This window comes from Taudactylus pleione, unplaced genomic scaffold (genome assembly GCF_031769625.1).
Source record: "Taudactylus pleione unplaced genomic scaffold, aTauple2 ptg000013l, whole genome shotgun sequence".
Classification (NCBI taxonomy): domain Eukaryota; kingdom Metazoa; phylum Chordata; class Amphibia; order Anura; family Myobatrachidae; genus Taudactylus; species Taudactylus pleione.
In genome coordinates, this window is record NW_028284416.1 from 217,465 (window position 1) to 240,898 (window position 23,434).

Here is a 23,434-nt window from a genome sequence, read left to right on the forward strand (position 1 = left end):
TTTGGTGATAAAACTCGTTAGTAAATGGGGGCCCTAGGAGAGATAAATAAATGGATGGATGGATATTAGTAACATCCAAGCATCATGGAGCCAGCCATTGTGACCCGCACAAGCATCATAAACCCAGCCATTGTGACACGTGCGCTGTGGCCTATATGCAAAGCACCTGACAGTTACTGAGCCATCAGTTCTAGGCAAAGGAGGAAGATGGAGGCCGATGATGGACTGAATGCGCTGGACTACACTGAGGAGATTGGAGGTGTTAGTGAGTCTTTATCGATTGTGGACGAGGCTTGGGAATCGATAGATCCCAACCCCGACATCCAGGAACTCTTTACCGAGTTCAATGACGCTTACTTCGGAGGGAAGTTGGCAGATGTACCCGTGGCGTGGAGCTCTAGGCTGAAGCTGTGAGTGTAGATACTGTCAGATCAGTTTATTATAAGATATTCCTATTTATTAACAGTTATTTCTACAGTCCCCTATAAACAATGGTTACTAATAACAATAAGATATATATCTGTAAGTGGCTGCCTGGTACACATTACACATATAGGGCAGTGATGGACATCTTTATACTGTACATCTATGTGTGGCCCTCCAACCTACATAATAACTGATCAGTGGGGGTTTCATGTAAGATAAATAAGTGTCACGCGCTATATACTCAGGTTCTATGTGACTTCTGGGTGAGCAGACTTTTCTCCAGCCTGTGACAGTGAGGATGAGGCATGAAGAGGCACAGCGCAATTCTGCAGAGGTTTCCGGCTGTCAGTGTGTTGCGTTTGTGTTATTAATGGGTCTAGGGGCCCCGGGCCCCATGAGAACACTATTCAAATGGTAAAAACAAAATGATGCATTTATAATTTTCAGGAGAACCAAAACAAGTGCTTCTGCTTTTCCCACCTTTGGGCGGCCGTCAGTCACATCCAGTGGCGGATTTTACCACAGCTCCCCCCCAGTAAAATCCACTACCTCAGCGAGCCAGTGAGAGTGACTGCACTGGCTACACTGTGACTGGCAGTGGCTTCCAATTGGAAGAGCTATCTGCCAATCACACACAGGACTGGCAGTCCCAGGGGGAGGTGTGTTTACCCCCCTGGTACTGCCAGTGCAGGCTGTGATTAGCAGAGCGTGTGCTTCCAGTGGGTGCCTTTCGGTCAGCCCAATATGGCTTCTAGGAGCTGCAGCCGATGCAGTCCCCAGAAGCCATCATTTTGTGCATGTGCCAGTCCTGGCCCCTACCAGCTCCATTGAGCAGGCGCCAGGACCTGGCTGGGCAGAACTACTGCCTTTTCCTCTCCTCCTGCAGTACAGTTACTGGGAGCACAGGCAGCAACAGCCCCCCTCATCCAAGAGGGTAAGAGTCACTGCTGGTCCCATCTATGTGGGGTGCGTATAACTATCATATTTATATAGCCACTAATGTTAGCGTCTTCTCTCAATTGTCACCTCCTCGTATGTAATTGCATCAGACCATGGATGTTACTCATGTGCGATTTGTGTTCTCTCCCCAGAATGGCCGGATACTGCCGCCAGGGAAAGGAGTTTGGAGGAATCTGCTTCATCAGGTTGAGCAAACCCATCCTGGAGCAGCTGCCCAGGAGGAAACTAGTAGAGGTACTATAGGTTGTGTTTTCAGAGGGGATAAATATTTAGGGATCCCATCATTTCATAGAAATTAGGGTGTGATGACCCTCTGACCTCCCCATATATCTCCCCCACACCTCCCTCCATGCCCCCCCCCCCCTTACCATGCACAGGGGGTCAAAGTAATTTACAACACTGAGACTAATTAAGTATTGGAATGAGATAATGGGGAGAAGAAGGGACATTTTTGAGAATAAACAAAATTGAAAGTTTTCACCAATTATGTAATAGTACATAGTACAGTGTTTGTCTCTTTCGATCACATCTGGAAACCTAAACCTCAATCGTTTTTAACAAACAAAGAGAGTGTAAAGTCTGTATCATTCTTACTATAACAGGCCCATTATTTGGTGTATTGCAGAGCTTACTACATGAGATGATCCATGCCTTCCTGTATGTGTCCCAAATAAGGGACACGTCTCATCATGGGGAGGAGTTTGTGAAGGAGATGGAGCGTGTAAACAGCCTGACTGGTGCTAATATTACTGTAAGTACATAGTCAGTCATTAAGGGTCTGTGTATGTGGGAGGAGAGAGGAGGCTATATACCAGCCAGCTGTATGTGGTGAGACATTGGCAGGAGTCCTGGTGACCCTTAGGCCTGGCACACACGTTACCATAAGGTTACATACCAGCCAGCTATATGTGGTGAGACATTGGCAAAATTCCTGGTGACCCTTAGGCCTGGCACACACATTACCATAAGGCTACAAACCCCATTAAGTGTTAATTTGCCCGTTCTTATGTTACACTGCATAATGTTATCCTGTATTATTCTGCGTATCCCTATTATGTATGTAATTATGTACAGGACAGGAGACTTTAGAGTTTTCATGCAATCAGTGAAATGCTGGTGAAATGCTGTCACCATTTGTATCTATAATTTGTTTCATTTCTACTATGTGATTAGATCTACCATGACTTCTACGCAGAAGAGGAGGCACTGAGGAAACACTGGTGGCAGTGCATGCGATGCCAGCTCTACCTAAAGCAGATGAATAACCGGCCGCCATCTACAAGGGCAAGATGGTGGTCACTGCACGAACAGCTGTGCGGGGGAGAAATCCGCAAAGTGAGGGAGCCCCATCGCCAAGGTAAGAAACATAATGACTCTTCTGGGGCTCAGACCACCGAGTTCTCTCTCTGTACTCACCTAAGTGTGACTATATGCCGCAATACCCTGATACATTGCCATGGGGAAGGAAATCCAAATACTGCACATAGACCCAGGGTTGGACTGGCCCACGGGGTACAGGGGAAATCCCCGGTGGGCCCCACTACCTGTGGTCCCACCTCCTCCTCTTGGTGTCAGGTTCCAGACCTCAAATTATAGATTGTTACTCTATTAGACAGACAGATACCTGGTGGAGCAAGACCACTGATCAGCATGGGGGCTTGGTTCTCTTCTATAGAAACTACACCAAGATTTGCCTAATGGTAAGCCAAGTATCTGTGGTGGCTGGCCACACCCCCATTGGTTGATGACCACACCCCTTAAGCATGGGCCCCGGTGGGCCCTTCATGTCCCAGTCCGACACTGCATAGACCCCAATCAGGACAGGAGCCACATTGTACAGATCACACCACTGATGTTGGGTGAGTGACGGTTTGGGGGCAGGCAGCATACGCCCATTTATCACAGCATAACGTCACATTATAATGTTACACATAGAAAATGCTTGGTGTGTGCAACCCTCACAGTCAGACACCAGTGGCCTGAATACATGATTATGTGTAACATTATATCCTGTAATATATCCCCTTATATGTGCTGAGCAGTGATAAAGTCCTGTGATGTACCCGATAACTGTCAGTAACCATAGGAAGATCACCTTGCACAATGCATTTGCTATGTCTCTAATTGATACTTGTGTATTATAGGAAGGAGGCGGCCGAGGACCACTAGTGATGCACCTCGTGACGAGGCCTCTCGCACACCAACAAAGAGAGCGAGGAAGGGAGATGCCATATAAGACACTGGCAGCCGCCCTCATTGTGCCCGTCACGCGTCGGGATCTTAGCCCCCATTAGCGGGTCCAGCGGAGACATATCATCACCATCCATGTTCCTTCTGGTCGTGCTTTGTGCTCCTGAGACCCTGGCTGGCACATCTCCACGTGAGCCTAACAATCTGGTAGTACCCGCGACAGCGAAGCATGTTCACCACCATCTTGGATTAAATTCATGTGACTACATCGGCCTACCAGATTCCTACAGTCATGCTCACATGACCTGTCAAACCAATAGGCTCTGGGAGCGCCCTATTTAAACCTCCACTACTGGCATGAACAACACTCCTCCCTGAGATCAGTATCCTGGCTCCTGGCTGCAGCGGCTCCCAGCTCCTGTCACCTGCAATTACCAGTGTATTCTGTGCCCATTATATGCAGTTTTCAAGTGCTCTGGACTAGTGCTTCTCCCTACACATCTCTGCATTCAGGTGCACTCTGCAGCTGGCTACCACCAGCATCCAGCATTTACATGTGAGCATCCTGTACTCACAGTGTGTGTGCTGCATGGTACCAGTCCCCAGCTGCCTGCTGTGTCAGTATTCCCTGCATCTGCTTCAGTCCACATTCTACCAACAGGGCTGCCCTGCATTTGCACCTATACCAGCTGGCATCCTACCTGCACCTCTGCCCACCATCTGTTCCTGGGAACACGCAGCATTCTATGTGACTACACCACCTACAGGCTGCCAACAGTACTACAGCCACCCTAAGGCCTGCCCTAATCACAGACTGTATTCACACTGCTTCCGGCACTTTATTCAGTCCACCTATAGACAGTGTGCCAGTCAAGGGCTTGCATCCATCATCAAACTGTGCCCACATCGTGTACAGAGGCGGGCTGCCAATCACCATACACCTGTGGCACCTTTTCTAAGAAGGCGCCGGAATGACCTCTGTTTTCTACAGCACCAGCATCAGCACCCGGATCCCAGCAATGTTGTGCACAAGATGGCTGCTGAGGAGACGCTGACTGTTAGAGGCCGGGGCGGACGGGGAACTGAAAATGGCCCCAGAAAATACACCATTAGCCCTAGCCCAGGAGTGGGCAATTATTCCAGCTGAGGGACCACATGTATCAGCTACAGAACCTGCCTATTATGCTAAATAAAGTCATAATGTGCTGTCTCTACACAACCAATTAGTGATTGTATGAGTGTTATATCTCTGATACAGCTTTACTCCAAATACTCACGGTCCCTGATAATTAAGTATCTAACTCGCTGTGACTTGCGGCGATGAAAATGTAAGTACCGGAGCAATTCAATATTGTACATAACAAATACAAGACCATACCAGTGACCACCATAGAGTACGTTGACCATCTCAGAACAGGGACTGGTAGAGGGTGACGGGAATAATAGCGGGTGAGGTGCAGTGCCAGGGAGTGGGTGATGGGAATTATAGCGGGTGAGGTGCAGTGCCAGGGAGTGGGTGACGGGAATTATAGCGGGTGAGGTGCAGTGCCAGGGAGTGGTAGCGGGTGACGGGAATTATAGCGGGTGAGGTGCAGTGCCAGGGAGTGGGTGATGGGAATTATAGCGGGTGAAGTGCAGTGCCAGGGAGTGGTAGCGGGTAATGGGAATTATAGCAGGTAGGGTGCAGTGCCAGGGAGTGTTAGCGGGTGATGGGATTTATAGTGGGTAAGGTGCAGTGCCAGGGAGTGGTAACGGGTGATGGGAATTATAGCGGGTGAGGTGCAGTGCCCGGGAGTGGTAGCGGGTGATGGGAATTATAGCGGGTGAGGTGCAGTGCCAGGGAGTGGTAACGGGTGATGGGAATTATAGCGGGTGAGGTGCAGTGCCAGGGAGTGGTAGCGGGTGATGGGAATTATAGCGGGTGAGGTGCAGTGCCAGAGAGTGGTAGTGGGTGATGGGAATTATAGCAAGTGAGGTGCAGTGCCAGGTAGTGGGTGATGGAAATTATAGTGGGTGAGGTGCAGTGTCAAGGAGTGGTAGCAGGTGATGGGAATTATAGCGGGTGAGGTGCAGTGCCAGGGAGTGGTAGTGGGTGATGGGAATTATAGCGGGTAAGGTGCAGTGCCAGGGAGTGGTAGTGGGTGATGGGAATTATAGCGGGTAAGCTGCAGTGCCAGGGAGTGGTAGTGGGTGATGGGAATTATAGTGGGTGTAACTGACAGGAGGACACCTAGTGGTTAGTTTTGAGTACAGCAGCTTCATACAGAAGCTGAAGTTAGTATTATCCAATATTATTATTATTATATATGGTGCCACAAGGGGTCAGCAGCACCTTATATAGTACAGAAACAGTAAAAACTAGGGAATCCAATCCCTGGATCCTGATCAGCGGGATCCCGGAATTTAACCTCAAAAAGTCCGGGATTTTAATTGAAGCTTCAATCCCTGGATTTTGCGATTACTTACAGCGGGTGCGGTGTCCTTCGCAGTGGCGCAGTCACAGCAGTGCTAGCTCATTGTCCTGGCCTGGGGAGCCCTGAGCTCTTCCAACAACTCATACGTGGCCTGGGCTGTGACATATGAGGTGTCGTGATGTCATAGGTCACGCAGCCAAGCGTCATCGTTCCAGTCCACACAGACTGTCTGCACTCATCTGTACAGAAAGACTCTGCTTGTACTGAAGACTAGGGATGGCCATCGACAATTACGAACCATCGATGTATAACCACCGATGGTTGATAGTTTTGCGATTGATGGCGGAGATCCAATGATTCCATGCCATCGAAGACACAGAGCCCCACAATGTTTTTACCTGGCGCTGACATGGAAAATCGCTCCGTCCCCTGGCGCTACATGTTAAGCCCCACCCTTAAATCTGATTGGCCAGTTGTCCAATAGACCAGAGCTGACTGTAAGATTAGGGCTGATCATTGGTGCGCAAAATTATTCTTACAATTATTAGACACAGGGGCCTGATTCAGATAAAGCAGCCCCATGGAGCGCAGAATTCCTATCTAAGCATGGCCACCGGTGTCAAAAGACACAGTCGCTGATTTGGACACGCCAGTGACACGCACGTGTCTGGTTGATACAATGTAATATAAAGATTTATTTGAAAACAATCCTTTACATTTTCAGCCTCTCTTTAGCACTAAGGGGTGACTGTTCTGCAGAGAGTTCTTCAGCTCTGAATGTATCAAACCTTCCACAGAGGGAAGACGTTTTCCATAGCAACCAATCAGCTTCTATCTATTATTTTATAGAATGTACTTGATAAATACTAGCTAAAAACTGATTGGTTGCTATGGGGAACATCCCCTCTTTGTAGAAGGATTGATACATGTCCCCCTCAGTCCTGTGCATCCAGGCAGTACTGCTGGCTGTGTCTGTGAGGGGGCGGGGCCACACTGTATGTCAGTCTAGCAGTCACTGAGAGCTCTGGGATGGGGTGGGGTCTCAGTGTATGTCAGTCTAGCAGTCACTGAGCCCTGAGGTGGCGGAGGGGCCTCAATGTATGTCAGCATAGCAGTCACTGAGAGCTCCGGGGTCGGGGCGGGGCCTCACTGTATGTCAGTTTAGCAGTAGGGATGGACATCGGAAGCCCACCATCATATGATGGCAGTGCTTCCACCATTGAATCTTTCGATGCGATGGTAACTAACCATCGCATCAGAAGAATTTGATGGCAAAAAGTATTAATGTGAATAGTTAAGGGGCGGGATTGGGGGTGGGGCTAAGGGAACGGGGTTCGGAGCCCGAGCAAAAAAAAAAAAAAAACAGCTGAGGCCAACCAAGCAGAGCTGAGGAGATAGAAACACTGGCCCTGATTCAGAGCCGTATGCTCTTACAGAGCGCTCGCTTTGAATCAGGGCCGGGCTCTTTTTTTTTTTGGAGTGGCCTCCTGGCCGCTCTCATGGCTGTGGGTGACCACCCACAGCAAATGCGAGCGTCCATGATGATGGTCGCGATGGTCAAGACCATCGCAACCATCGGGCTTGCGACGAGACCTTTGTGGTAGGGTTTCGTGGCCGCAAGCCCCAGAGAGCTTTCGGCTCCAACAGAGCTGGAAGCTCTCCCACTGCCATCACTTGTGATGTCAGTGGGGCCTCCCCCAAATGGTAGGCGTTCTCATGGGAACACCTCCGTTTGGGCAGCCACCCCCCCAGCCGGCCCACCAAAGGAGGCGAGCAGTCACTCAACATCGACAGCCCGTCCCCTTTGGTGCGAGACCCGGAGCGACAGATTGCCCGTCGCTAGCCGGGTCTCGCGCATGCGCACGACGGAGCCAGCTCCGTCCAAGGCATGCGCTGTGGGCCGCCATCGACCCGGTTGCGAGCGCTCAGCGCTTGCGACTTGGTCTGAATCAGGCCCTCTGTGTAGCTGGTTAAATGGGGTGCACATAATCTGCACAATCAATCAAAAGCGGGACTAATACCGGTATACATATTACAACACATAACATAAAACAAACACTAGTGAGAAAACACAATGTTGTTGTGCACAGGGAGATACGCTGAATAGCGTTTTACTCGCCCTGTATAGAGGCTATAAGCATAGAATGATAAAGGGTTCTTGTTGCGTCCTGAATGGACTAAAGTCCTGTGACTCTTGTTACTTAACACTAGTAGTCCCCACTTCACATCAGGATATCGGTGTGTGTGGGGTCCGCGGTCAGTGCCGCTGAAGTGCGGGTTTGTGACTCTTTAGTTAGTTTACAACTTACATTTTAATATTTTTTTGATTGATTGAGCAGATTATGGGTCTCATTCAGAGCCGCTCGTAAGCGGCCGCTCGTTCGTTCCGAGCGATGTTCGCACAACTGCGCATGCGTACGGGTATTAGTACGCATGCGCGAACCACTCAGTGCGGCCAGAAATCGTGTGCTCGCAATATAGCGAATGCCTGCTATTTTGAGTGACAGGATGAGGCGTTTGTGGGTGGTAACAGGGGAAGGTGCTTGAAAACGGGGAGTTGAAATCAGAACGCAGGCGTGCCTAAAGGTCAAAACGGGCATTTTAAGGGTGTGCATAATTAATACAGCAGCGTCATTGACCACGTCACTTGGTTATTTTATAGTCAGAACTGCTCGCAACATTGCGGTAGGAAAAACCAACCACAAGAATAGCGAGCAGTTCAGACGCCGTTCGATGTACTCGATTAATCTAATAAATAGCGGACATGACGTATGATGCGAGCGGCCAGGGGGCGTATTTTTAAAAAAAACGACCGCATGTTTTGTTCGCTCGTTCATTCATGGAGGCGTGAACAGACCGCAAAGAGCGAACGGTTCATTTGAATAGCCACCCCCTTTTTCTGAACGAGCGAGCGCAAATAGCGTCCGGCTCTGAATCAGACCCTGTGTGCACCCCATTTATCCAGCTGCACAGACTTCCTTTATTCACCATTGTATTAAAATATTTTTAAAATTTTTTTTTTATATATGTTTATTCATGTAGTCTATATCATAGACGTATTATCCTATATCATAGACGTATTATCCTATATCATAGATGTATTATCCTATATCATAGACGTATTATCCTATATCATAGATGTATTATCCTATATCATAGACGTATTATCCTATATCATAGACGTATTATCCTATATCATAGATGTATTATCCTTGAACATTTGATCTATATTTGTTTTGACTGATTCAATAAAATGATTTGTACCAGACACATATCGTGTATATATTTAAATCTATTTATAGGAGTATAGATTTTCACTATGTACCCGCAGCAACACGTGAATACACTTTGCTCCTATCTATTTTCAGACTTCAGGCCAGTGTATGCGCTTAGTGACCAGACCTACCCTTGTGCATATATATAGTGAGGTACGTACACTCAGCAGCTACCAATATAACCTGACCACCGTGGTAGAGCGCATTCCCTATTCATCTGTTTCTCACTGTATGTCAGTCTAACAGTCACTGAGAGCTCTCAGCTGGGGGCAGGGCCTCACTGTATGTCAGTCTAACAGTCACTGAGAGCTCTCAGGTGGGGGCGGGGCCTCACTGTATGTCAGTCTAACAGTCACTGAGAGCTCTCAGGTGGGGGTGGGGCCTCACTGTATGTCAGTCTAACAGTCACTGAGAGCTCTCAGGTGGGGGCGGGGCCTCACTGTATGTCAGTCTAACAGTCACTGAGAGCTCTCAGGTGGGGGCGGGGCCTCACTGTATGTCAGTCTAACAGTCACTGAGAGCTCTCAGGTGGGGGCAGGGCCTCACTGTATGTCAGTCTAACAGTCACTGAGAGCTCTCAGGTGGGGGCGGGGCCTCACTGTATGTCAGTCTAACAGTCACTGAGAGCTCTCAGGTATGGGCGGGGCCTCACTGTATGTCAGTCTAACAGTCACTGAGAGCTCTCAGGTGGGGGCGGGGCCTCACTGTATGTCAGTCTAACAGTCACTGAGAGCTCTCAGGTGGGGGCGGGGCCATTATACTGTCTAATATATATAAATATATATATATATATATATATATACACACACACCGCAGCAGCCCCATAGGTTTCTATAGATGGAGTTAATTGGCTACTGAAGCCTATGGACTTCTATGAGCATTCTTGACAAAGGACAATATTCTGCCTCAAACGTTGCTATTATTTTTGGTAATTATGCTTAAATAAACACTACTGTAGTTTAAATCTACTTAAGGAATGATGTACTACCTGGGCCCCCATTTACTAACGAGTTTTATCACCAAAACGAGTGATAAATGTCACTGTGTATGATAAACGGTGCTCCAGCCAATCACCTCCCAACTGTCATTTTTCTGACTGTTGACAGTTGGGAGGTGATTGGCTGGAGCACCATTTATCATACACAGTGATATTTATCACTCGTTTTGGTGATAAAACTCGTTAGTAAATGGGGGCCCTAGGAGAGATAAATAAATGGATGGATGGATATTAGTAACATCCAAGCATCATGGAGCCAGCCATTGTGACCCGCACAAGCATCATAAACCCAGCCATTGTGACACGTGCGCTGTGGCCTATATGCAAAGCACCTGACAGTTACTGAGCCATCAGTTCTAGGCAAAGGAGGAAGATGGAGGCCGATGATGGACTGAATGCGCTGGACTACACTGAGGAGATTGGAGGTGTTAGTGAGTCTTTATCGATTGTGGACGAGGCTTGGGAATCGATAGATCCCAACCCCGACATCCAGGAACTCTTTACCGAGTTCAATGACGCTTACTTCGGAGGGAAGTTGGCAGATGTACCCGTGGCGTGGAGCTCTAGGCTGAAGCTGTGAGTGTAGATACTGTCAGATCAGTTTATTATAAGATATTCCTATTTATTAACAGTTATTTCTACAGTCCCCTATAAACAATGGTTACTAATAACAATAAGATATATATCTGTAAGTGGCTGCCTGGTACACATTACACATATAGGGCAGTGATGGACATCTTTATACTGTTCATCTATGTGCGGCCCTCCAACCTACATAATAACTGATCAGTGGGGGTTTCATGTAAGATAAATAAGTGTCACGCGCTATATACTCAGGTTCTATGTGACTTCTGGGTGAGCAGACTTTTCTCCAGCCTGTGACAGTGAGGATGAGGCATGAAGAGGCACAGCGCAATTCTGCAGAGGTTTCCGGCTGTCAGTGTGTTGCGTTTGTGTTATTAATGGGTCTAGGGGCCCCGGGCCCCATGAGAACACTATTCAAATGGTAAAAACAAAATGATGCATTTATAATTTTCAGGAGAACCAAAACAAGTGCTTCTGCTTTTCCCACCTTTGGGCGGCCGTCAGTCACATCCAGTGGCGGATTTTACCACAGCTCCCCCCCAGTAAAATCCACTACCTCAGCGAGCCAGTGAGAGTGACTGCACTGGCTACACTGTGACTGGCAGTGGCTTCCAATTGGAAGAGCTATCTGCCAATCACACACAGGACTGGCAGTCCCAGGGGGAGGTGTGTTTACCCCCCTGGTACTGCCAGTGCAGGCTGTGATTAGCAGAGCGTGTGCTTCCAGTGGGTGCCTTTCGGTCAGCCCAATATGGCTTCTAGGAGCTGCAGCCGATGCAGTCCCCAGAAGCCATCATTTTGTGCATGTGCCAGTCCTGGCCCCTACCAGCTCCATTGAGCAGGCGCCAGGACCTGGCTGGGCAGAACTACTGCCTTTTCCTCTCCTCCTGCAGTACAGTTACTGGGAGCACAGGCAGCAACAGCCCCCCTCATCCAAGAGGGTAAGAGTCACTGCTGGTCCCATCTATGTGGGGTGCGTATAACGATCATATTTATATAGCCACTAATGTTAGCGTCTTCTCTCAATTGTCACCTCCTCGTATGTAATTGCATCAGACCATGGATGTTACTCATGTGCGATTTGTGTTCTCTCCCCAGAATGGCCGGATACTGCCGCCAGGGAAAGGAGTTTGGAGGAATCTGCTTCATCAGGTTGAGCAAACCCATCCTGGAGCAGCTGCCCAGGAGGAAACTAGTAGAGGTACTATAGGTTGTGTTTTCAGAGGGGATAAATATTTAGGGATCCCATCATTTCATAGAAATTAGGGTGTGATGACCCTCTGACCTCCCCATATATCTCCCCCACACCTCCCTCCATGCCCCCCCCCCCCTCACCATGCACAGGGGGTCAAAGTAATTTACAACACTGAGACTAATTAAGTATTGGAATGAGATAATGGGGAGAAGAAGGGACATTTTTGAGAATAAACAAAATTGAAAGTTTTCACCAATTATGTAATAGTACATAGTACAGTGTTTGTCTCTTTCGATCACATCTGGAAACCTAAACCTCAATCGTTTTTAACAAACAAAGAGAGTGTAAAGTCTGTATCATTCTTACTATAACAGGCCCATTATTTGGTGTATTGCAGAGCTTACTACATGAGATGATCCATGCCTTCCTGTATGTGTCCCAAATAAGGGACACGTCTCATCATGGGGAGGAGTTTGTGAAGGAGATGGAGCGTATAAACAGCCTGACTGGTGCTAACATTACTGTAAGTACATAGTCAGTCATTAAGGGTCCGTGTATGTGGGAGGAGAGAGGAGGCTATATACCAGCCAGCTGTATGTGGTGAGACATTGGCAGGAGTCCTGGGGACCCTTAGGCCTGGCACACACGTTACCATAAGGTTACATACCAGCCAGCTATATGTGGTGAGACATTGGCAAAATTCCTGGTGACCCTTAGGCCTGGCACACACATTACCATAAGGCTACAAACCCCATTAAGTGTTAATTTGCCCGTTCTTATGTTACACTGCATAATGTTATCCTGTATTATTCTGCGGATCCCTATCATGTATGTAATTATGTACAGGACAGGAGACTTTAGAGTTTTCATGCAATCAGTGAAATGCTGTCACCATTTGTATCTATAATTTGTTTCATTTCTACTATGTGATTAGATCTACCATGACTTCCACGCAGAAGAGGAGGCACTGAGGAAACACTGGTGGCAGTGCATGCGATGCCAGCTCTACCTAAAGCGGATGAATAACCGGCCGCCATCTCCAAGGGCAAGATGGTGGTCACTGCACGAACAGCTGTGCGGGGGAGAAATCCGCAAAGTGAGGGAGCCCCATCGCCAAGGTAAGAAACATAATGACTCTTCTGGGGCTCAGACCACCGAGTTCTCTCTCTGTCCTCACCTAAGTGTGACTATATGCCGCAATACCCTGATACACTACCTGTGGTCCCACCTCCTCCTCTTGGTGTCAGGTTCCAGACCTCAAATTATAGATTGTTACTCTATTAGACAGACAGATACCTGGTGGAGCAAGACCACTGATCAGCATGGGGGCTTGGTTCTCTTCTATAGAAACTACACTAAGATTTGCCTAATGGTAAGCCAAGTATCTGTGGTGGCTGGCCACACCCCCATTGGTTGATGACCACACCCCTTAAGCATGGGCCCCGGTGGGCCCTTCATGTCCCAGTCCGACACTGCATAGACCCCATTTAGGACAGGAGCCACATTGTACAGATCACACCACTGATGTTGGGTGAGTGACGGTTTGGGGGCAGGCGGCATACGCCCATTTATCACAGCATAACGTCACATTATAATGTTACACATAGAAAATGCTTGGTGTGTGCAACCCTCACAGTCAGACACCAGTGGCCTGAATACATGATTATGTGTAACATTATATCCTGTAATATATCCCCTTATATGTGCTGAGCAGTGATAAAGTCCTGTGATGTACCCGATAACTGTCAGTAACCATAGGAAGATCACCTTGCACAATGCATTTGCTATGTCTCTAATTGATACTTGTGTATTATAGGAAGGAGGCGGCCGAGGACCACTAGTGATGCACCTCGTGACGAGGCCTCTCGCACACCAACAAAGAGAGCGAGGAAGGGAGATGCCATATAAGACACTGGCAGCCGCCCTCATTGTGCCCGTCACGCGTCGGGATCTTAGCCCCCATTAGCGGGTCCAGCGGAGACATATCATCACCATCCATGTTCCTTCTGGTCGTGCTTTGTGCTCCTGAGACCCTGGCTGGCACATCTCCACGTGAGCCTAACAATCTGGTAGTACCCGCGACAGCGAAGCATGTTCACCACCATCTTGGATTAAATTCATGTGACTACATCGGCCTACCAGATTCCTACAGTCATGCTCACATGACCTGTCAAACCAATAGGCTCTGGGAGCGCCCTATTTAAACCTCCACTACTGGCATGAACAACACTCCTCCCTGAGATCAGTATCCTGGCTCCTGGCTGCAGCGGCTCCCAGCTCCTGTCACCTGCAATTACCAGTGTATTCTGTGCCCATTATATGCAGTTTTCAAGTGCTCTGGACTAGTGCTTCTCCCTACACATCTCTGCATTCAGGTGCACTCTGCAGCTGGCTACCACCAGCATCCAGCATTTACATGTGAGCATCCTGTACTCACAGTGTGTGTGCTGCATGGTACCAGTCCCCAGCTGCCTGCTGTGTCAGTATTCCCTGCATCTGCTTCAGTCCACATTCTACCAACAGGGCTGCCCTGCATTTGCACCTATACCAGCTGGCATCCTACCTGCACCTCTGCCCACCATCTGTTCCTGGGAACACGCAGCATTCTATGTGACTACACCACCTACAGGCTGCCAACAGTACTACAGCCACCCTAAGGCCTGCCCTAATCACAGACTGTATTCACACTGCTTCCGGCACTTTATTCAGTCCACCTATAGACAGTGTGCCAGTCAAGGGCTTGCATCCATCATCAAACTGTGCCCACATCGTGTACAGAGGCGGGCTGCCAATCACCATACACCTGTGGCACCTTTTCTAAGAAGGCGCCGGAATGACCTCTGTTTTCTACAGCACCAGCATCAGCACCCGGATCCCAGCAATGTTGTGCACAAGATGGCTGCTGAGGAGACGCTGACTGTTAGAGGCCGGGGCGGACGGGGAACTGAAAATGGCCCCAGAAAATACACCATTAGCCCTAGCCCAGGAGTGGGCAATTATTCCAGCTGAGGGACCACATGTATCAGCTACAGAACCTGCCTATTATGCTAAATAAAGTCATAATGTGCTGTCTCTACACAACCAATTAGTGATTGTATGAGTGTTATATCTCTGATACAGCTTTACTCCAAATACTCACGGTCCCTGATAATTAAGTATCTAACTCGCTGTGACTTGCGGCAATGAAAATGTAAGTACCGGAGCAATTCAATATTGTACATAACAAATACAAGACCATACCAGTGACCACCATAGAGTACGTTGACCATCTCAGAACAGGGACTGGTAGAGGGTGACGGGAATAATAGCGGGTGAGGTGCAGTGCCAGGGAGTGGGTGATGGGAATTATAGCGGGTGAGGTGCAGTGCCAGGGAGTGGGTGACGGGAATTATAGCGGGTGAGGTGCAGTGCCAGGGAGTGGTAGCGGGTGACGGGAATTATAGCGGGTGAGGTGCAGTGCCAGGGAGTGGGTGACGGGAATTATAGCGGGTGAGGTGCAGTGCCAGGGAGTGGTAGCGGGTAATGGGAATTATAGCAGGTAGGGTGCAGTGCCAGGGAGTGTTAGCGGGTGATGGGATTTATAGCGGGTAAGGTGCAGTGCCAGGGAGTGGTAACGGGTGATGGGAATTATAGCGGGTGAGGTGCAGTGCCAGGGAGTGGTAGCGGGTGATGGGAATTATAGCGGGTGAGGTGCAGTGCCCGGGAGTGGTAGCGGGTGATGGGAATTATAGCGGGTGAGGTGCAGTGCCCGGGAGTGGTAGCGGGTGATGGGAATTATAGCGGGTGAGGTGCAGTGCCAGGGAGTGGTAACGGGTGATGGGAATTATAGCGGGTGAGGTGCAGTGCCAGGGAGTGGTAGTGGGTGATGGGAATTATAGCGGGTGAGGTGCAGTGCCAGGGAGTGGTAGTGGGTGATGGGAATTATAGCAAGTGAGGTGCAGTGCCAGGTAGTGGGTGATGGAAATTATAGTGGGTGAGGTGCAGTGTCAAGGAGTGGTAGTAGGTGATGGGAATTATAGCGGGTGAGGTGCAGTGCCAGGGAGTGGTGGCGAGTGATGGGAATTATAGTGGGTAAGGTGCAGTGCCAGGGAGTGGTAGTGGGTGATGGGAATTATAGCAAGTGAGGTGCAGTGCCAGGTAGTGGGTGATGGAAATTTTAGTGGGTGAGGTGCAGTGTCAAGGAGTGGTAGTAGGTGATGGGAATTATAGCGGGTGAGGTGCAGTGCCAGGGAGTGGTGGCGAGTGATGGGAATTATAGTGGGTAAGGTGCAGTGCCAGGGAGTGGTAGCGGGTGATGGGAATTATAGTGGGTAAGGTGCAGTGCCAGGGAGTGGTAGTGGGTGATGGGGATTATAGTGGGTAAGGTGCAGTGCCAGGGACGCAGCCGATACCGTGGAGACATACATGATACAGGGGATACACTATATACATGATACTATGGTGAGTGCATCTGTCCTATCACTTTCCAGCTACTGGCGAGAGGCAGAGAGGAGGGAACTAGTCCTGTTAGCAGACGACCATCATCTCCTTTTATAAGGACAAAGTAAATCTGATCATTGGATATCATCAAATAAAACCATTTATGATGAGCAGCAAAATAAACTCCATTTACATCGCTAGTATAAAGAGCCATTAAACTGAGAATATAAACTGAATGGTATAAAAGATGCAACAGGAGAGTGTCCCTGGGAAATCTGGGAACCGCACAGGATTTGTCATCATTGGATTGTTAATCCCATTGCTAAATGCTAAAGGAGAAAACAAATGAGATGAAAAGACTCTTGGAATGTGCTGACAACACGAGACTGGATATTGTCCGGCTGGTTGGATGTGACCATCACGTTCCAGGTTCACCACTGTGCGCCTGGCTGGGCCGTGAGACACGATTCAGAGATTTTGGTCATATGATGCACAGGACTTCTCTCCTTTTTAGGCTTAATTTAATAGATCTTAAAGGCCTGTACTAATATAGCGCACACAGTAATTAAGTTTCCAAGGGATTGACCCAAGGTCCCTATATTTTATATAACTTGCACTGCACTATCAAAAGTCGCCCCCCCCCCCCCCCCCCCCCAAAATTAAATTTTTTCGCTGGCCGATAGTGGTAACTATATAAATAAGTCTCTGCCTATCACAGCAATATATAATGATGCACCGCCACAATTATACACGGTTATTATTTGGATAACTGGAGAGAAACGAGAAGCCGAAGTGGAGAGTCGCTAAACGAGTAATCAGACAAGTCTGTGTGGTACATAGGTCTGTATTGCATACACACGCAGCGACAAAAATGCACTATTTGAACAATATCGTTCCAGTTTAAATCATTAATTTGATAGCAATATCGTCCATCGGACATGCATGCAGGTCAACTTGCTCGATAGCGAGCAAATTACTATTGGGACCCGCGGACGTTGATCACGGGTCGCTTTAGTCATCGGGGAGAAGGTGGTGTGCTGGAAGATCAATATCGATCATCCAGCACACGAGGGAGGGCGCAGGACGATCAGCCAGCAATATCGTATCGCTGGCTAATCGCTACGTGTGTACGCACCTAAAGTTAGTGAGGGTTCAACTCTCACCGTCACTATTTGAGAAGCGAGCTGCACCTGACTGCCAATTAAATTCCTGTTTTATGAACGCTCCTTCATTGGATACAGATGTCACATTTTTTTCCCCTTATTCCAAAGACATCTTATTCACCTCTGACAGTCTACCCACCACGCAACAGGTTTGTGGCGTGGTCGATGGACGGGAGATCAAATATAACAGCAGGACTAGGGGCCATGTCCAGCGTATGAATAAGAATAAACATACAAGGCTAAGGGGTTGATTCAATTAGGTGCGATCATCTCCTCAATTTTGCATATTAATCCACTGACCCCCAGGGGTGCATATTAAAATACGCAATTTAGGAGCTACTGTAAAGTATGTATGAGCACTGCATCGCGCATTATTGAATCGACCCCTAAGTTTGTTCATAGAATATGCAGAACAACAGCACAGAACTATGTCTGGTATACAGAGTTAATAAATTACAGTAGTAAAGACAATTTGAGAGGTTAGATATAAATTGCCCAATAGCCCCGACATCTGACATTATTTGGCCAGACGGGAGATCGGGCAGGATAAACCAATTGAATCGCCATCTTTAACCAATGAGCACCGCTAATTACTGGGAGGAAAAATGGAGATATCGCCACGGAGTACCTCTACCACTGTTCCGGGGCTCATCAGGGGGCCGGGGGCAGACGGGACAGAATTGCCCCTTAAAACTTAGCTGCATCTGCGTAATTAAAATCATTAATGTGGAGAAAGATCCACGAGGCTTTAAATAGAAAAAACATCTACTCCTTGTTTATTAACGAAAAGCAAAAACTTCTACGGTGTCCGCGTAACCAGCCGGCTGCAGACAAACAGGACGTCTCCAGCTGCGCAATTCTCCAGTCATGAATCAGTTCTCAGCTGCGGCCACTAATCAGCTATGGAGAAGACTGACCGCACATCAGGTCTGACGGGCAAGAGGTTGTCGCCCAAACATCTTCCTGGTGGAGTTAGTCACGATAATGTGCCCCAAATGTCCGGCACCCCGTGCGCTTTCTGTGGCTCAGTTCTCCACCTCCTCCTCTTCCACCGCTTCATCCTCATCCATCTTTTCCTCTTCTTCCTCTACCTCCTCTTCCCGGCTCCTGTCCTGGTCGTCGCCATCCGTTTTCTTGTCCTTGTCCTTCTTCCTCATCTCGGTGGCTTCTTTCTTTCCCTTCTGGTCCCGTCTGTAAGCTGAGACAGGAAATAAACAGTCAAAAACCATCTCTGCGTGTCGCTAAACTAAAGCAACCAGATGGAGACGTTACCACATGGGAAAGGCCTTACTAACATATGGCGCTCTGTGACCATCTACCTAACATTAGCTACAGTGAGTCACACGAGTAACATTGGGAGGACCCACGCATTCCACACTGGCACTGTTGGGAGGACCCACGCATTCCACACTGGCACTGTTGGGAGGACCCACGCATTCCACACTGGCACTGTTGGGAGGACCCACGCATTCCACACTGGCACTGTTGGGAGGACCCACGCATTCCACACTGGCACTGTTGGGAGGACCCACGCATTCCACACTGGCACTGTTGGGAGGACCCACGCATTCCACACTGGCACTGTTGGGAGGACCCACGCATTCCACACTGGCACTGTTGGGAGGACCCACGCATTCCACACTGGCACTGTTGGGAGGACCCACGCATTCCACACTGGCACTGTTGGGAGGACCCACGCATTCCACACTGGCACTGTTGGGAGGACCCACGCATTCCACACTGGAGGACTCTGCAGGTTATAGTTACCGGGAGAAAAAATAAAAAATCATATATGGGGGAAAGCTACAGAATTCCAGACAAACCTTCCCTATACCACGCCCCAACTATTCTGCTTCTGGATTGGCGGTCTCACTGACCACAGTCCATCGCATAACAGCGAGGGATGGTAAAACTATGGCGACAGCTGTCAAACACTGTATCTTGGATTCGGGAGCGCTCACCCTCCAGGGACTCTTTCAATGGTGTTAGGAACCGCTGGAACTCCATCTCCTCCACGGCCGCCAACACATCCGTCACATTCAGCGTCTTCCTCTTCCCCTTCATTGCAAAGTTATTAGCGCTAAAGAAATAATAGTATTGAAAAGGACAATTAGAGCACAGCCTATTGATAGGTTCCCATATAATGACTGGCATATTACATCATGTTTATGACTCAATAAAGAGTCCCGGAGGTGCGTTATCAATACATAGAAATAAAACTAACTTTACATAGTTCATAGGGTAACCTTCACTATTCTATAGGGTATAGGTCAGGGAATAGGACAGTCTATATACTGTATCGTCGTGTCCGCACTCAAAAGGGGGTTTAGTAGTAAACAAAAAACTAGAGCCCCATACACACTGGACGATACTTATGAACGATAACAACATAGTTGATCGATATATCGGTCAAATCATCCAGTGTGTATGCACTAAACGATGAACGAAGCGCGAACGTGCGGGTCGTTAACGATATCCCCAGACACCAGTACATGCAGCACAATCTGGGGATATCGTTACCGATGCCATGCTGCTGAATGCAGCATGGCCCCGCTCCAACTCCCACCCTGCCGTTGTTGCCGGCATCAGAAAGTCTGTATGCACCTATCGATGTCGGCACCCCCGCTGCCGATATCACTTAATACACACATCGTCCAGTGTGCATGGGGCTTAATTGTGCACATGGCAAGTGAAGGGGACACACACACGGAACAGTTGATTTTGTTGTTGCCTAGTAGAGTACAGCTACTTGTGTCAGTCTCATAACATAGGGCAATACGGGAAAAAACAAAACAAACAAAAAAAAACTATGCTATATGATGCTATAAAGACAACATTGAAAAGCAGAGAACACATCTCAAAATACATTATGATGTGCAGAACACTTTAAAAAGGGATATTAAAGGGTTTATCCATCTTCAGAGTGGACTTGAAATATACCTCCCCTTTCTCCTCCTCTGAGAATCTAACTTTATTGATATAGAGATGGTGGGTGATGCATTCAAAATAATAATACAAAAAAAAACACAAAACATACAACGATCCATACGGTGGACACCTACCAGGAGGTAGCGTACAGCACAAAGACACTGGCTGCCCGCGAGATTGCACTGCGCGCTTCCTTTGAAATGTTAACACCCTCTGGAAGCTGGTGAAAGAGAAACATTAAGGATCTGATTATTTATTCAAGTGCATTTACAGGCTACGTACATCGTGTCGCTTTCCCAACCCCAGCAAGCGAATTGTGGCGGCAGGCATCAGTGTCATTGCGTTGCCTCTCTGCTCTCGTACAGGCTTCTGATAGACTAATCTTGTCAGTCAAACACGGGAGGAATCGAGCCTGGGTCTGGGCTGATCTATTTATCTTTTAAATTAATTTACTCATGTTGCGGCTGGCTTCCATATTGACGCCAGTCACCATCACCTGCATCAAGAAAAACTTATGCCTAGCAAGGAATAGTCTAGAAGTCTGTGCTTGTGTCATCGCGAACCTGCAGGATACAAGCATTTACTATGGCGGTGATGATCGCGCTTTGCTACCACAACAAGAAGTTTCTTGTCTCTGCAGTTTAATAAATTGCAAATGGCGTATGGTCACGCAACAGGGGTTCCATATTCGCTTTACACGCACCCAGAAAGGATGCCTCACGTGTGTCACCATTTACTATCTATACTTATATTTATCTGGATGAGACGTAAAGTAGTTTTCTCTATGAAGTGTCAGAGACACTGCGCTTTTATGCTATTGGGCTTCCTACTGAGACACCCCCTTGCTGGGGCGCTAATCTGTCCATGTTGGTAAAAAAATGCACCACTGGGCATTGCACCCGCCCTATGAAGGCGAGGATAAAGAGTCGGAACAGGGCCGCCGGTGCCAGTGCGACAAAAGACGCAGTTGTTGACGGCGGTACGTCAGCATCTGGCTAGCCACCCGTTACCTCCCAGGAACACTCCCTGAAATTGACTCTCTCAGCGTATGAATTTGTTCTGAGAATTCCCAGCGGCAACCGTCGATATGTACGCACTGTGCGGCATGAACGCGTGCGCAGATTAAAAGCATCAGACACTTGCGTCCGTCATCACCACTGCGCAAATCTCTAGTTCACTACATAGTACCAAAATACTGATTATAATTCTTACAGCTTCCTTAATGATGCGCGTAATGACGGCATTGGGTAGATTCAGATCCTCCGGTCTCTCGGCCATCTCGATCAGCTACAGCTATAAAAATGAGAATGTGATCATTTAGTGCTGGATTTTCCAGACATCTTCAGTTATTTGCTACCAGCAACCAACCCAGGACCAAGCCGGCCCTTCTGCTTATATAAAATAAGCTGTATTAAGGGTCTATTAATATTCCCAGGAACTAACACACAGGAGAAAGAAAACCTAGTGACGCAAATGGGATGTAGTTACCAGCCCGGCAGACGGCATGCCGCCAGCCTGTATCCCGACACGGGACTTAAGATAGGCGTCAAAATACTGACGCCCATCTTAATACCGACACCAGCCCGAACGAGGTAAGTCGGGGGCGTCTCAGCCTTTAGCCGCCTGGGGATGGGTTAGGTTTAGGTAGCATAGCGGGGTTAGCGTTAGGTTTTAAGGACAGGGGGGGGGGGGGGGGGTAGGCACGAAAGGGGGAAGGGTTAGGTTCTAACAGGGAGGGTTAGAGGGAGAAGGGGGGAGGGTAAGGATACCAACCATCGGGATGCTGCTGTCCGTATTTTGACAGGAGGCATCTCGGCTGCCCATTCCACGCAAATGGTAGAGTCACCAGATCAGCCATGTTAATATGAATTACGCCGGCTGCATATATAGGGCTCTATTTATTAGGCAATGATAATTCCTTTTTCTGGTCTCTTTTTTTTTTTCCGGCAGAAAGGGGTTATCACCGCTTCCTCCTACTTGGCAACAGGGATACCACAGAGTATCTATCTTGCAGCAACTGGACATTCGCAGATTACCGCATCCCTATAGCCTGTGGCGTTCGCACAATTTAACAAGCAGCGGAAAAAAGCGTTAGCTGTACCAGGCAATGGGGGACGTACAAAGCCAGAAAGGCTTCGCTTCATCCTCACCGGATCAAACTAGTGTACGCACGGGCATTTTAAAGCGACACCTCGCGGACAGCGCTAGGCTGGCGGTGAAGCAGATGAAACACCCCCCCGCGGAGCCCCAGATTGCTAAATAGCTGAACGGCCACAAAAAAAAAGCAGCATTACAGGTTCTCAGTTAGCGCGGGGTCTACAGAAATACACCCCCTGGGTGGTTATGATAATCACTGGAGCCCAATACTAGCCATATAGGGGAGTTTTATCCATGTATCAGACCAAAAGTAGGGACAATGTGTAAGAAAATAAAGACAAAGGGGGTTTCCAGGCAGCAGGGGATGGGATTCTATAGCTACAATTAGCAAACAGCAGATTTCGGGGAACAACAGGGCTCTGCCTGTCAGGGCATGCTGGTACTTGTAGTTCCACAGCAACAAAGCGCCACTCTGTGTGCAGATACTGGGTGTGGAGGGACGTAAGTCATCATACCCGCCAGGTGTCTCTGCTCTCCGGTGCACCCACTGCTGTTAGGACCTCAGTTCCCGCCAGGACCAGCTCTCAACTTCCCTGAGCACAGCACAGTCACATTACAAGTGTCTGACCCGGTGCTGCCCCCTAGTGTGCACAGCATGCGTTCCACCGCCCGCCGCCATCTTGATTCTCATGCATCCCAGTGCGCATGCCTGGCTTGCACTCCACCATCTTAAGTCAGGGAAGCGCTGCCAGTCACTCTCAGTCACTACACAGAAGTCTCCCCGG

The 23,434-nt window shown here is 48.5% G+C and overlaps 3 protein-coding genes across 3 annotated transcripts; 2 read left to right on the forward strand and 1 right to left on the reverse strand.

The window, feature by feature from the left end:
- The first annotated feature begins 207 nt into the window (after positions 1-207).
- On the forward strand, positions 208-3,622 carry LOC148542252 (DNA-dependent metalloprotease SPRTN-like). Its single transcript, XM_088469356.1, has 5 exons — positions 208-410; positions 1,518-1,620; positions 2,012-2,137; positions 2,560-2,743; positions 3,531-3,622. Exons 1-5 carry the CDS (start codon positions 208-210, stop codon positions 3,620-3,622), a joined length of 708 nt encoding a protein of 235 aa, XP_088325482.1.
- A 7,013-nt stretch (positions 3,623-10,635) lies between these two features.
- Positions 10,636-13,950, forward strand: LOC148542253 (DNA-dependent metalloprotease SPRTN-like). The gene is made up of 5 exons (XM_088469365.1): positions 10,636-10,838; positions 11,946-12,048; positions 12,440-12,565; positions 12,977-13,160; positions 13,859-13,950. The coding sequence occupies exons 1-5, from the start codon at positions 10,636-10,638 to the stop codon at positions 13,948-13,950; spliced, it is 708 nt and encodes a 235-aa protein (XP_088325491.1).
- A 4,421-nt stretch (positions 13,951-18,371) lies between these two features.
- POLE3 (DNA polymerase epsilon 3, accessory subunit) lies at positions 18,372-23,333 on the reverse strand. Its single transcript, XM_088469030.1, has 5 exons — positions 23,165-23,333; positions 21,765-21,845; positions 20,687-20,772; positions 19,586-19,704; positions 18,372-18,822 (listed from the first exon to the last, which is right to left on the reverse strand). Exons 2-5 carry the CDS (start codon positions 21,828-21,830, stop codon positions 18,650-18,652), a joined length of 444 nt encoding a protein of 147 aa, XP_088325156.1. The 5' UTR covers positions 21,831-21,845; positions 23,165-23,333; the 3' UTR covers positions 18,372-18,649.
- Between the last annotated feature and the right edge of the window lie 101 nt (positions 23,334-23,434).